The 13,341-nt window shown below is 38.1% G+C and overlaps 1 protein-coding gene across 3 annotated transcripts in view; it reads left to right on the forward strand.

Moving 5' to 3' along the window:
* Nucleotides 1-13,341, forward strand: part of RELN (reelin) — a 279,714-nt gene that overhangs the window by 42,906 nt on the left and 223,467 nt on the right. For all 3 annotated transcript variants that reach the window (XM_027639774.1, XM_027639775.1, XM_027639776.1), the window contains exon 2: nucleotides 3,678-3,788. In XM_027639774.1, the coding sequence (XP_027495575.1) occupies nucleotides 3,678-3,788 (111 nt within the window). The remainder of the gene's footprint in view (nucleotides 1-3,677; nucleotides 3,789-13,341) is intronic.

Consider the following 13,341-nt stretch of genomic DNA (forward strand, 5'->3'; position numbering starts at 1 on the left):
TCATCAGAAATGATATCTCCACAAAACACTTCCGCTCCAACAAAACATATAGCTGGACTAAAATGTGCTTCATGGGAGTTTTTTCAGCAAGCTCCATCAGTAAGAGTGCTCAAAGAGTACTAAATGAGGACAGAATCTCCACAAATATTTAGATACTAAAAATGAAAATGCCTCTGTTGAGCATGTGTGAACTCTGATTTTTCTTTTTGTGTGTATAAATGTAATACAAACAAATATAAAATATAATTTGTCCAAATTTGGAGGAAAGCTCTCTCACATTTCAGAGCAGAAGAATTGATGAAAGCAAAGGACACTGGAATTTTTCATCCAGGGCAAAACATTTTCCTCTAACCTCATCTCAGAAATGAATAAAGTGTTTTGATGGAATTCCTTCTCCCTTAAATAATTAAATCAGTACGAGGCAGACACAATGAAAAACAAACCAACCCAAAAAGTCCAAGAGGGTAAAAATTGGCAAAGATCTCAGGAACTGAAAATAGAAGGAAGTGCTGAGCAACTTTTAAAATAGTTGTTATCAGCTTTGCCTCTAAAATTTGCAGTGTGCTGCTGCCTGATCAGTAGGTTGTTCCCAAATGCAGCTCACATGCGTTTCTTGGGAAAATGTCCTCAGTCCCTCTTACTGAGCTATTTTAAAGCAATTGAAGGCTTCCTACCTACCTCTGTACCATGGGATATCTGCTCCCATCCCCCGGTTGAGGGTGGAGGGGGATCCCTGCTTGCCCTGGTGCAGCAGCCAGGAGGGCACAGGGTGCTGCTCCGTGTGGGACAGCAGTGTCCAGCGTATCCCCTGCCTTACTGATCAGTCCCCAGTGACAGGAAGGGCTCTTCACTTCTTCACTCACTCAAATTCTCCTACCAAAGAAGGGTATTGTGCAGGATGGAGAGGAGGCTCACTACTGTGTTGCCATGGGTTGGGTACCACTGTTGGGTGCAAGGGGACAGTGGTGAGGCTGCTGTGCCCTTTCAGATGTTTTCCAAGGTCCTGGTAGCTCATGCCATTGGTCCTTGCTTCTGAAGTGCCAGATATTTGGCATCAACTGTATATGGCATGAGGCAGTGTAAAGACAGAAACACAAAGCCTGGTGGATGGAATCTCAAAGGAATCTTATTGCTTTTGGAAGGAGTATTTGAGAGCCCTCAGTAACAAACACTGCTCCATACATAAAATCACAGTCCTGTTGCTGGGCTGTGCATTAACACAACTTTCCTGTTCTTGGTCATTATCACTTGGCATGGTGTGTGTTTTCTTCCATTTTACGAGAATTTGATTTATTTCACCAGTGGGTAGTAAAAAAAAAATCATCACTGAGAATGTCATGATTAATTTTTTTTCCTCTTGAAGACTATGAAATTATTCTGAAATATATGACATGTGTATAATAACAGCCTAGTGCTCTGTTTTAAAAAAATGTGCTAGAGGCATTGTACAGTTTCCCAGAGGCTTAATGAGGGAACCATACTGTGTTGGAAATTTTTCAACAATAAAAATTGACCTCTTACATGCTTATGTAAAATGAGGGTTGACAATCACACAAATATGTCCAAAGTCAGATACAGACGTTGTGAAATATCACTTCTTTCCCACAGAGAAACTGGTCACCTGTTCACAGTAGGCTTTTGCATTATATTCTGTCCTGTAAGGAATAAGATGCTTCCCCACAGGGAAACAAAATGGCAGCAAAGTACTGGCCCGGTGCCCTTCTATCAGTGCTTTTCACTGACTTTTTTGCCAAGTCTTCAAAAATAACACATAGGCATACTTTTCAACATATGTTTTGCCTCTTTGTTGGTTTAAAGGCATAAAGGGAAGAAAAGGTCATGCATTATTCACCACTTCATCATCAAATGCAGGAAAAATTCATTGTTTGCTTTTTTGATTTTCTTTTACACTCCCTAATACATCTTTTATTTTCTAAAAAATCTAGTGTCTTTTCCTATTCTTTTGAGATGTATCAGAAGTGGCCTCTTCTTAAAAATTGAGCATATGGCTCTGAACCTGCATCTGAATTCAGGGAAGTGTCTGTTGCAAAACACTGAAATTTGGAATCATGGGAGCAGAAAAGTTGGATTCAGGATTTATTCAGCGTACTATTGAATAATCAAAGAAAGGAAAATAATTAAAGAGTTGAAGAATAAATTAAACATGGTAAATATTGCTCCTCTGCTCAAAATAAATTAAGCCACTGTCAACATTTTTATGTTTTTTAAGTATTAAACACTAAGTTTAAGCCAAATGTGTACCACAGAGGAAACATTAAATCATTATTAGGATTTAAAAAACTCAGCTGTTTCTCTGCTGAATGTGTATCACCAATGAATGTCTTATCAGTCTCCTCACAGTACCTTCCTGCAGTGCCCTGGCCAGTCATTGGCTCATGATGTTCCCACCAAGAGAGAGCAATATAGGGAGGTAGAATGTGATTTAGGGAGAGATCAGAGTTTATCAGCAATCTCTGTCAAGCACCAATCTCTCTGAGTTAAGGGGGTAGAAAGGACTGAAGTATGAAAGCAGAATGAGCATGGTAGCTGAGGCCTTGATGCATCGTCAGTGTATGAGGCTGCAAGTCATAAAACTTCATCAGGGAGATCTCCCTGCCGGTTCTTTGCCCTTTGTAATGCAATTAAAAGAAAGAAAAAAACACCTGCATGGTAGGCCATAGATTTGCAGTTTATCCATTTATTAAATTTTATTATTTGATTAAATATGGATAAAGATTGTGGAAAAGGATGATGATAGACAGACAAAGGTGAAGAGACAAAGAGAACATTTACTTCATTGAGCTAATTAATTCTTTTTTTGTTGGTAAAATTTCCTAGTTCTGATTTTCAATTCAGAGGTATGCAACCTAATGTCACAAAAAATGGACAGAAGACTGTTATGAAGCAAGGAAGGTTGTACACTGCGGTAGGATTAAAGAAGTCATTCTGGGCATAGAGGAGATTGCATTTATATAATAGAAAAAACCTAAAGCTTTCACTTAATAATTTAAGTCTTTCTAAGATAGAGCTGGTGAAGCTGATGTTAAGTATACAAAGATACAATTTGAAACATACCAAAGTAAAAATATGAGAATTAGTGTGTATGAGAATTAAAGAAATATTACAAGAATTGTCAATTCTAACAGAGAACATATAGATTCCAGTGTTACTTTTAGTTGCTATTTGATGTTTTCTGCTACTGCCTGAGAATCCCTCAAAGATACATTCCTGAGCTGTTTAAATACACACAATCTGGAATGGCTCAGATGCCCATATGACTTCAGTGTGTGATACTATAATATGCATGATAACCATAACTTGGCACTCTATTTAGGTCCAGAAAGAACAGTACCATAATCCTGGTTATTTCATTGCATTTACTATACTCTAATGTCTTCAAATTGCTTACAAGCCATATATGCTTATGCATATATGGATTATTTTACTAACTCATTGTCAATTTAGTGTATAGCATGGTTTTGTGCTTCTGGCAAAGGCAACTTCTCACGAACCAATTTAAAGTAACAGAACTACCATAAATATTGGGGAAATTTAAATGGATTCACTGGAATGTATGATGGGATCTCATTCAAGAGCAAAAGCCTGCTCCCAGAACATGTATAGGATCTAAAATACTGCTTTAAATATTTACACATATTTTATTTCTCTCATTTCAGTGACTATTTCAACAAGTACCTTCTTTGATGGCTTACTGGTGACTGGACTCTACACATCTACCAGTGTTCAGGCTTCCCAGAGTGTTGGTGGTTCCAGTGCTTTTGGATTTGGTAAGTCCAGTGTAATTTACATTCTGCACCCCAAGGTAATGAATACTTGCTTGTACAGAGGACATCAATAGCAACACAATTACTGAAACAGGTTAATTTAGGCTGAGTCATTAATAATGCATGGAAGTCAGTGGGAGTCAATGAGATAAGGCAGTGGTGGCTTTTAGACAGCTTCTATTGCTTCCTGCACTTTATCTTTGCTCAGCCCTGGTACTAGTATGCTGGATTATATAAATTTCAAGAGAGAAAACCCTCAGCAGCTAAATTGTTCTAAATAACCATTTCTAAATGGTGTGACATTTTGTATAAACTACAGCATTTAGCCCAAAGCCTCTAACTGTCCTTGGGCTGAAAAAAATGTTTCCTTTTAGCTTATGTCAACCAACTTTTTCCATTCACTTAATAACATCTTCCTTAAAACCGGAATGCTGATCAAGATATTTTATGCAACCAATTATTTTCCATGTAGGAAAAAGAAAGAATTGTAGTAAAAGGGGTATGATAGGCTCTGTATAATTATTATGTATTTCAAGTTCTGCTGTAGCATCTAGCAGTAGCAGCTGTGCTAAGGACAACCATTTTTGAAAAATCTCTTCTAAATTTGTGAAAGTAATTGACAGCTATACCTTCTGTAGTTTATTATTCGGGGAGCATTTTTTATATCCCTACCAATAATTGTAAGAATTATGTTCCTCAGTGACCCCTAACAAGCAATCCAGGGTGAAAGTACAGTATGGGACACCAGCTGCACTGCACTTGCAGTAGCATGTTTAAACATTAATTTGTCTGTTAGGGTTAGAATTTAGTACTTTCTTCATAATAACCTCTCATGGTACTTACTTTTGTTATAATGCATGTGGAACATGAGTGCTCTGGGCATCTGAGCAGACATATATCTGCTTTTAAATGAATGAATGCAATGTAAATAGCACATTATTTAAAACTGTATTGAGAAATAATTTGAGAATGGCTTTGCCTCTGTGAATAACACCACTGATCAACCTTTTGCTCAGCCTTTCAAAGGGAAGAGCGTGGCTGGCCCAGGTATTTCGTGCCTTATGCAAAAGGCACTGAAAGATTCTCTTTTCTGGAAGAGGTTGTACTGCTGTTTCTTCTTTCCCAATGTAGGCTTTACAAGGTGAATAGAATCTGATGGAGTAAGCGAGACAGAAAGAATTTATCAATGTGAAATTTTTGGGATAGTTAAGTTACTGGCAAACAATTATCTTGCCATAAAATAGGAGTTTGTATCACATCATTAGGAAGAGCATGGCAGACTCACTAGGCAAGGTATACAGGTCATGTTTAATGGCATAAAATATTTAAGAATGACAATTAAGCAAAATTTTAAGAACCTAAAAACCTCTATGCATTTACAAAGTATGTTTGTATTTTCCCCTAAATTTGTAACTTCGCTCGTAGAGCAGGGTTGTTACAGTGGATGTTTTACTGAGATACATGTCAAAGTAACGTGATATATGACAGGAAGAAAGTTGTGACCTTCTTTAACTTGTCAAAGGTCAATCTCTGGCTCTTGATGTATTACATTCAGTCACTGTAAGATAACCAACAACTAAACTGGTGGTACGTGCTTTCTGCAATCCAGAAGAAGCTCCAAACCTGCAGGCTGGAAAAATACAAAAGCCAAAGCGAGGCAAAAGCATTCATGCAGTCAAAGCTACTTCATTTTACTTGTCGATACAACTTCTCAAATATCTTGCCTGGGGAGATCTGATGCTCTGCCTTGAACATGCCTCCATCTATGTCAGGGAAAAACGACTACCATCTCTGACCCTTTTTTTTTTTTTTTAACTTTCTGTGGGTAAGCTGTAGGGTCAGTTGTGTTACAACTGTTAGTTATGAAATATTTTAAATAAAAGTCTCATTTTGCTGTTTTTCTTTGCTACCTCGTAAGCTTGTACATATATTGAAAAAAACCCCTGTCTGAATGTTTCATAACAGATGATGCTCATGTGCAGTGTCTTTGAAGTCACAGGAAAAAATAAACAGTGAAGGAAAAATGGCAATGGCTTTTAAACTTAATTTTATATGAATGCTCAGTCCATGAGGTTCTGATGGCTCCCAAGGCTGAGAACTACATAAAATTTTCCTATCTCTACTTTGCAGTGAGAGATGAGAAGGCTGACTCATTCCAAAATGCATTTAGCATGTAAATGATCCTCTTTTTAAAATTATTTGGCAGTTTCAAAAGTTAACAATATTTTAAAATCTACCATTTGCAGTAGAAAAACAGAGTAGTCTCCACAGTATTTAATATGTTGTTTAGTAAAATAGTAGGTGGGAATGACATTGTTTTGTTTTCTGAAGAAAACATAAAGCACTTTCTAGAAACCCTGGATCCATTTGTTGTGTCATCATTTCCAATCAATAAAAAAGCTGTTTCTCCTTTCCAGCAAGTGATTGTGATGCTCAAGTTAGATTTACCTTGCTGGAAATTATTATGGTTTTTTAATGTCAAGGACTAGTCAGGTTCAGAGACCTCGATTCAAAGATTTATGTGGTTTATCACAGATTAGATGGGGGGGGTGGCAAAGCTGGGCCTTTAAAACCTGGAGATAGTAATATTCTGAAAGTGGATTGATAGTGGTTGCTTACGGTGTAGGGAAGAATATTTTTTTCTCCCTTGCAATATTACCATTGAAATGGTCTTGTCTGTCTTACACAGGAGGTCATGCTAGATTATCATAATCTTCCAGACTGCCTGATAATATGAAGTCTCCCCAGCATACATATATCTGTCTTCTGTGCTAGAAGTTACTGTGTTGTGGCTACAATTATCTTTTAATTACCCAATTTAGAAAGGTACTCGATGGAGACACAATCATTGTCACATATAACAGTTAACCACGTCAAGAAGCTTTGAAGAAAAAAGAAAATATTTTAATTCTAAGGGTTATGTTCTCTTTCTTCATTAGAACATATTGTGTAGCCAGAGAAATAACTCCTGGTTTCCTCTGTGGGATTAGACTGACATGAAGCTTGCTGAAATTTTTATTTGGGAAACTTTCTAACAGTTTTTTTAGGGAGAAATATGTGAACTTTTGGGCATAAAAGTTGCCTAGTAACTTACCTGGTCATAAATATTAATGTTTTGTCCCAGGTTGAACCATTGTCCGGGTTCAGGTTAAGGTAAAGCTAAAACTGTAAAGCTAATATTAGAACTGGGGTAAAATGTGTGTGCTTGAAACTTCACCAACCAAGCTGGGAGGATCCTTTAGCAAAGAAACGATCCTGAATCATAACTTTTAAGAGGAGCATTTCTTTCTTCTTTAGATCCCCTGATACAACAGATACCCTCCATTGCATCTCTCCAGCATAATTTCCACTTTCCTCTCCTGATCAGTCTGGTGTGTACCTGGGAATGTTCCCACGTCCCTCAGCATTGCCTGCTGAAGAGCAATCCCACTCTTTGTCTGCCCCTTTCACAAGCCACACTGATACCCCTCAGTGTTATTCACACCCTGTCTCTGGAGACATATTTTGGACTCCCGTGGAAACTCTTTATCCATAAGTGTTCTTCCCTTCTTCTGCACTTGTCTCTGAGGCTTGTTGTTGGTGTTTGGTCTTTTTTCAACAGCCTGGGTCCTCTGGTTGTGCTCTGGGTTTTGTCAGCTCGCCAGGACTAACCTCCCATACAGCCAGCATGTCCATACAGTCACTGCTCTCACTGCTTGATTTATCCAAATATATGAGAGAAAAATGGGAGGCAGCAGTACTAAAAAACCATGTTAGAATGCTATAAATGCAGCGGTGGGTTTGATGGGAATGATTGTTTGCAAATGAGACTAAGGATAAATTGTTTGGTGGATGGTAGGGGTACCACTCTGTACCTTGACCTAAGTACAAAAATACAGCTTGGCTTCTCCAAAGCCACATGCACTGGAGAGAGAGGAGCATGGGATCATTTCTACAATTAAAGGAGAAGATTACAGCATAATCCCCCAGCAGCGATAAGGAGCGCTGTGAGCTGAGGACCTGAATCTGTCTCATTACACAGGATCATCCTGGCTGACAGGCTGGTTGAGCAGGCAGATATGCTGGGCTGTGCACATCAAAGCCTGCCTTTGACCTGCCACTCACACTGCATCTCCACACATTAGGGTTCTTCCCAAGGCTTTCTGGCTCCCTGGTAGGTTTTCACATCATGAATACATGACAAATTATATTTAAGTTTGGTGTAATTAGTTTCTTACAAACTACAGTGGAAAACATAAGCCTTTATAGCTAAGCCCCCAAACCCCTAATTTTATGCAAAATCATAATTACTACAGTGATGTTTACCTTTTAATGAACATGGACTTAACAAATGATTTTGTGATAACATTTGGATATGCATTAATCTTCCAATCTAAATTGGAAAGGTCCTCTTAGAAGTTCATAGGCTCTGTTGTGGTGGAGACAGTGGATTCCAAGCTCTTATTACACTGGAAAGTTTTGCCACAAGTGTAATTGGATAACAGAAAGTTTTTGGTTTATTTTCTGTGTAGGTTTATACAACTTGTAATTTATGACCTCTTAAAGCAGATGTCTCTAGTCTACTGTGACCTCATAAACTGCTCAAGAAATTTAGGTTTTGTTTAACATAGAGTTAAACATAGAGGGCTACTTCATAAGAGACTATGAGAGTGATGTTACCTGATAACATTTTAGTGCCTGAACTTGTATCTGCTAGAAAGGAAAAAATAAAAGATGAAGTATCATATTGCAATCTTTCCTCTTTTGCAATTCTTTGTTTCTGTACTGTGAAGATTTAAAACAAACAAACAAACAAAAAACTCAACCAACAAAAAAAAAAAAAAAAAACCAAAAAAAACAAAAAAACCCAAAAAAACCCCCAACCAAACATTCCCACTAAAATAGTTACAAAAATGCTTTGAAATATGGTGAATAATAAATTTCCTAGAGGAAATCCTGTGAAGACCAATCACCAGAAATAATGTAATGCCAAGTGAATGATCTTATACTCTATTTTTTTTATATTCTATTGCCTTTTGACAGGATTAAGGCAGCCTTCACATAATCCTCTGTTTGGTATTTTGGTTACATATGTGTTTGCTTAGCAGACCAAACCCAAAAATCCCTCTCAATTTCTAGATGAAGGATCGTTTTGATCTGGCTCTGTATGAATTGGGAATTGGGGAAAAGGATAAAAGTGTTTCTAGGCCCCATGTCCCCTTTGACTCAGTAGCCTTAGGACAGAGTAACTATAGGTGGATGTCACTGGTGTTGCTGCTTGCTGTTGGTTTCATCTGCAGATGAAGAAGGAAAAAAAAGGTTGGCTGGGTGGCTGAAGGACACATGCAGTGTTGGGGTATCACAGAAAATGTGCCCCAGCTCTGTCAGTGCATCAGTCTGGACATGCTTTGGAGGCATCCGAGGCTCCCACTGCTCCTGATGAGGGGTGTGGCTTTGAGCTTTCAGAGCCTTGGTTTTGCCATCAGTTTATGTTCAAACACTGATGCTTCTGGGACAATGTTTTGCTTTCAGATTTTGACAGATAAAGGAAAATATCCCCCACTAACATTGTGAGATGGAAAAAGGCCAACTGTTGCATTTTTCTTGTTAGGTGAGCCTATAAAATTGAACCCCCCTGCTCACTCTTTGCCTCTCTGTGCTTGTTCACAGCTCTAAAAAGTAAGGAACAGTCGGTAAATGACAGCTCTTAAGAAAGTTTTCAGCTACGTACACACTACTGATCTTGAAGTGCTGTTTTGTAACTCACTGAAATTGCTCTGGATCCCTGGTTTACTTTGTGACAAGCCAAATGGGCTCCAGGACCCTCCCTTCACACCAGAGATACTTGCCAGAAACCAAACAGATGGTAAACTAGGAAGAAATGACCCTCGGCATTCTCATTAGAACAGTTGGAGAAATTTTAATAAGCCCCCATTTGCCTTGTGGTGTATCTAATAGCCTTTGAACTGCCTTTTTTTTTTTTTTTTTTTTTTTTTTGTTACAAGTCAACTACTGCCATGTATATTTTAATGGGGGTTATCAAATACAATTTGCCCAGAAGATGTACCAGCCCTCTGCCGCTAATTAGTAAAGTTTAAATAATCACTGAGTTCTGGAATAATTGGAAAGAAACACTGTTTTTTCTGCCAATGCATAATTACCAATTAACAGGAAGATAAAATGTCTGTATAGCAGTCATATCTTGGAGAATTTGTTAACAGTCAATTAAATAGTGAGTTGGTGCCAAACTGACATTGGTCAAGAAAGTTTACATTTGAGTTTAGTTTTAAGATACTTCCCCCTACAAATGGTATGTAAAGAAACCATAATGTTGATAAAACTTTCCAAGTATGTGTGTCATGATGTTTAATTACTACTTAAATAATCTTCATGGCCAAAAGTTGACCATTTCTATAAGTGATTGACTATCATGTGTGCCTTGTGGAAAGAGTTTCAGATTCATTAACACAGCACATATTCATTATCATAGGCAGTAATTACCCATGCTTGCCTGACAAGGAACTGTATCCCCAAATATTTTAACTGCTGAGGAAGAAAATTCCCCACATGTAATTGGATAAGGCAGACAGAAGTTCCCCAAAGTTGGAGGAACAAGCTAACCAGAGAGGGAACCTACACAGAAAATACTTAAACTGGCCTAGTTTTAGTTTCTAGTTGAGCCCAATCCAATCACCCTGAAAACTTTTACCCTTTTCTACAGGTACTCTTGAACTTGTCAGGTTTACCTTAACCCCTACCATGGCAGCAGCAGCTCTTGGACATCAAAATCCAACTTTGCCTAATCTCTTGAGGAGCTCTGAGTTAGTCCACAATTTAGTATTCATGAAAGTGAGTGATGATGTCTGCTCCATAACTTATTTCAAATATCTTTGGAGCATTATGAGGATGACAGTAAAATACCTCAAGCTTTTAACCTTTTAAATATACCTATGGCTTCTGCTAGTGTCTGTGTGGTCGAGGTTGAAAAGGAGAATGAACCTCCATGGAAGTGGCACGTGTAATGTTTCTTGTATTTGTTAGCTCTGAATAGTGGGTGCAGGTGGTTGTTTAATGCTACAGGCAACACTTAATGCTTTGCAGATGAGATCAGACGTGATCACTGCATTGGAGATGCAGAGGAACGTTTTCCAGTATGACTGTGCTTGTAAAGGAGCCCCTGCAGTTTTTAAACAAGAAAATGCCTTTAGAAATAGTTTTACATAGCCAAATCCAAAGTGCTAATTGAAGTGTTGGGGCCAATTTTGGTCCAATTTAGCAAGTACATTTATTCAGCAGTGATGTTTTTTCAGGTCTTATATACATCTATTTTTTTCCCCTGAGTGGCCAGAAAATGGTATGGGGGAAAGTTAGAGCATAACTGAATTTTAATGTGATTTTTTTAATTGCATTTTAATTTTTTATAAAATGCATGTAGTAAGGAACTAATGTAAAAGTTTGTGACCTGATCAGGGTTTTTGCTACCTCATACCTCTGAGAAGATCCTGATCTCAATACAGTGAGGATTTAATTCAAAATATATTAAGAGATTAAATATTCAATGTTAGTTTTTTTCTATACTAATATTTATTGAAAGTAATTTGTAACACTTTCTAAACTGTAAAAATTGTAGGTCCTTTTAATAATGGAAAATAATATATAAATAGATACACACAACCCCATATATATAGACATATGCATTTGTTCCTCACTCTCCTTTTTTCATCCTATTTTCAAGTACCATGTTCAACTGGTGCACTTTGAGTGCTGTTAACAGCCATATTCCAAATTTTTATTTCTTGTAAAAAACTGGTACCAGCTGGAAAAGGATCTGGGTGTACTGGGTGACTGTCAGCTGAACACAAGCCAGCAGTGATGGCCCAGATGGCCGAGAAGGCCAGTGGCATCCTGGCTTGTGTAAGAACTAGAGTGTCCAGAAGAACCAGATCACTGATTGTCCCCCTGTACTCAGCACTGGTGAGGCCTCACCTCGAATCTTGTGCTTGGTTCTGGGCCTCTCACTACAAGACACTGAGGTGCTGGAGTGTGCCCAGAGAAGGGCAATGGAGCTGGTGAAGGGACTGGAGCACAAGTCTGATGAGGAGTAGCTGAGGGAGCTCAGGGTGTTCAGCCTGGAGAAAAAGAGGCTCAGGGAGACCTTATTGCTCCCTACAACTACCTGAAAGGAGGTTGTGGTGAAGTGGGAGTCATCTCCTCACCCAGATAACTAGTATAGTAGGACAAGAGGTAACAGCTTCAAGTTGTGCCAAGGACGGTTTTTGTTGGATATTAGGAAAAATTTCATCACTGAAAGGTGGTTAGGCATTGAGAGAGGCTCCCCAGGGAAGTGATGGAGTTACTATCCCTGCAGATGTTCAAAAAAGGAGTAGACGTGGCACTTCATGATATTGTTTAGTACGTATGGTAGTATTTGGTTAAAGACTGAACTTGATGATTTTGGAGATCTTTTCCAACCTTAAAGATTTTATGATTCTAAATCTTGCCTTAAAATCCATCTTATCTAATTTTTGTACGGGTAAATTACTCATTTTTGGCATGGATTAGAGAAATGTCAATGTATGACTCAATTGTCTTTTGTTATTATTTTATTTTCTTATTATATTATTTTCTTAACAATAACATTTGTCCTATTTGCTCAACAGTTAGAGCATGATCTCTAAAGCAAGGACTTTCTTCTTTATTATTCTGTACAGACATGCTGGAACAATAAAACCCAATCTTTACTGTTCATGACTGTTATTATAATGTGGATAATAGCGCATAAAAGTCAAGGAAAAATGAATTAAGCCTTCATTGATCGCACTAACAATAACAAAATACTTTCCCCTCTAAAAGATGTTGCCATTATGCTTTGAGAGCTACATTCAACTGTATTGACAGGCTGCAGTTGCATGGTAACTTGTAGTAACAGAGATAACTTTAACAAAGTAGGGGAAAAAGGGCCATCACCTAGAAATTCAGGGTCATCTTAAAACTGCATTCTGTGTCTGTATGCCTCAAGAATATATTACACAAATGTTCCCATGGCTGCATGAACCTCACACTGCCAATGTGCCTGCCTGCGTAGCTTCTTGTCCCGAGCATGTTTCTGTGATGCCTGATTGTCATGTGTTGTGCTGTGACAGTCAGTCAGAGCCCCTTCTTCTGACTTTCCTGTTGTGCCAGGCCTATTATTTTCCCTGCATTTTGTATTTATCAGGAGGCGATAGCACATTCAAGCCGAAATTACTGAGCTCTTGGACTTCATCAATTAAGATGCATTGAAGCCCCTTGCAAATGTGGAATTATATTGGGAAATGGTTATTATTGTAATTTCACAGACAAGTTTGTAAACTGATTTCTGGCATATTATGACAAGCAAATGTTGTGATCCGACTGCTTCCCCCATATCTGGCAATTTATTGTATTTCAAAGTGGAGTTGATTACATGTGGTAAAAAATCAGGCTTATGGGAAAATGGAGCCTAAGAGACCTCTGTTAAATCCTGATCATCACCTGTCCTACTAGTTGATTTCACTGTTTGCTTGTCTGTTATCAGTGTTGTGACTGATAATCATTT

This window comes from Corapipo altera, unplaced genomic scaffold (genome assembly GCF_003945725.1).
Source record: "Corapipo altera isolate COAL_440 unplaced genomic scaffold, ASM394572v1 1b, whole genome shotgun sequence".
Lineage (NCBI taxonomy): Eukaryota > Metazoa > Chordata > Aves > Passeriformes > Pipridae > Corapipo > Corapipo altera.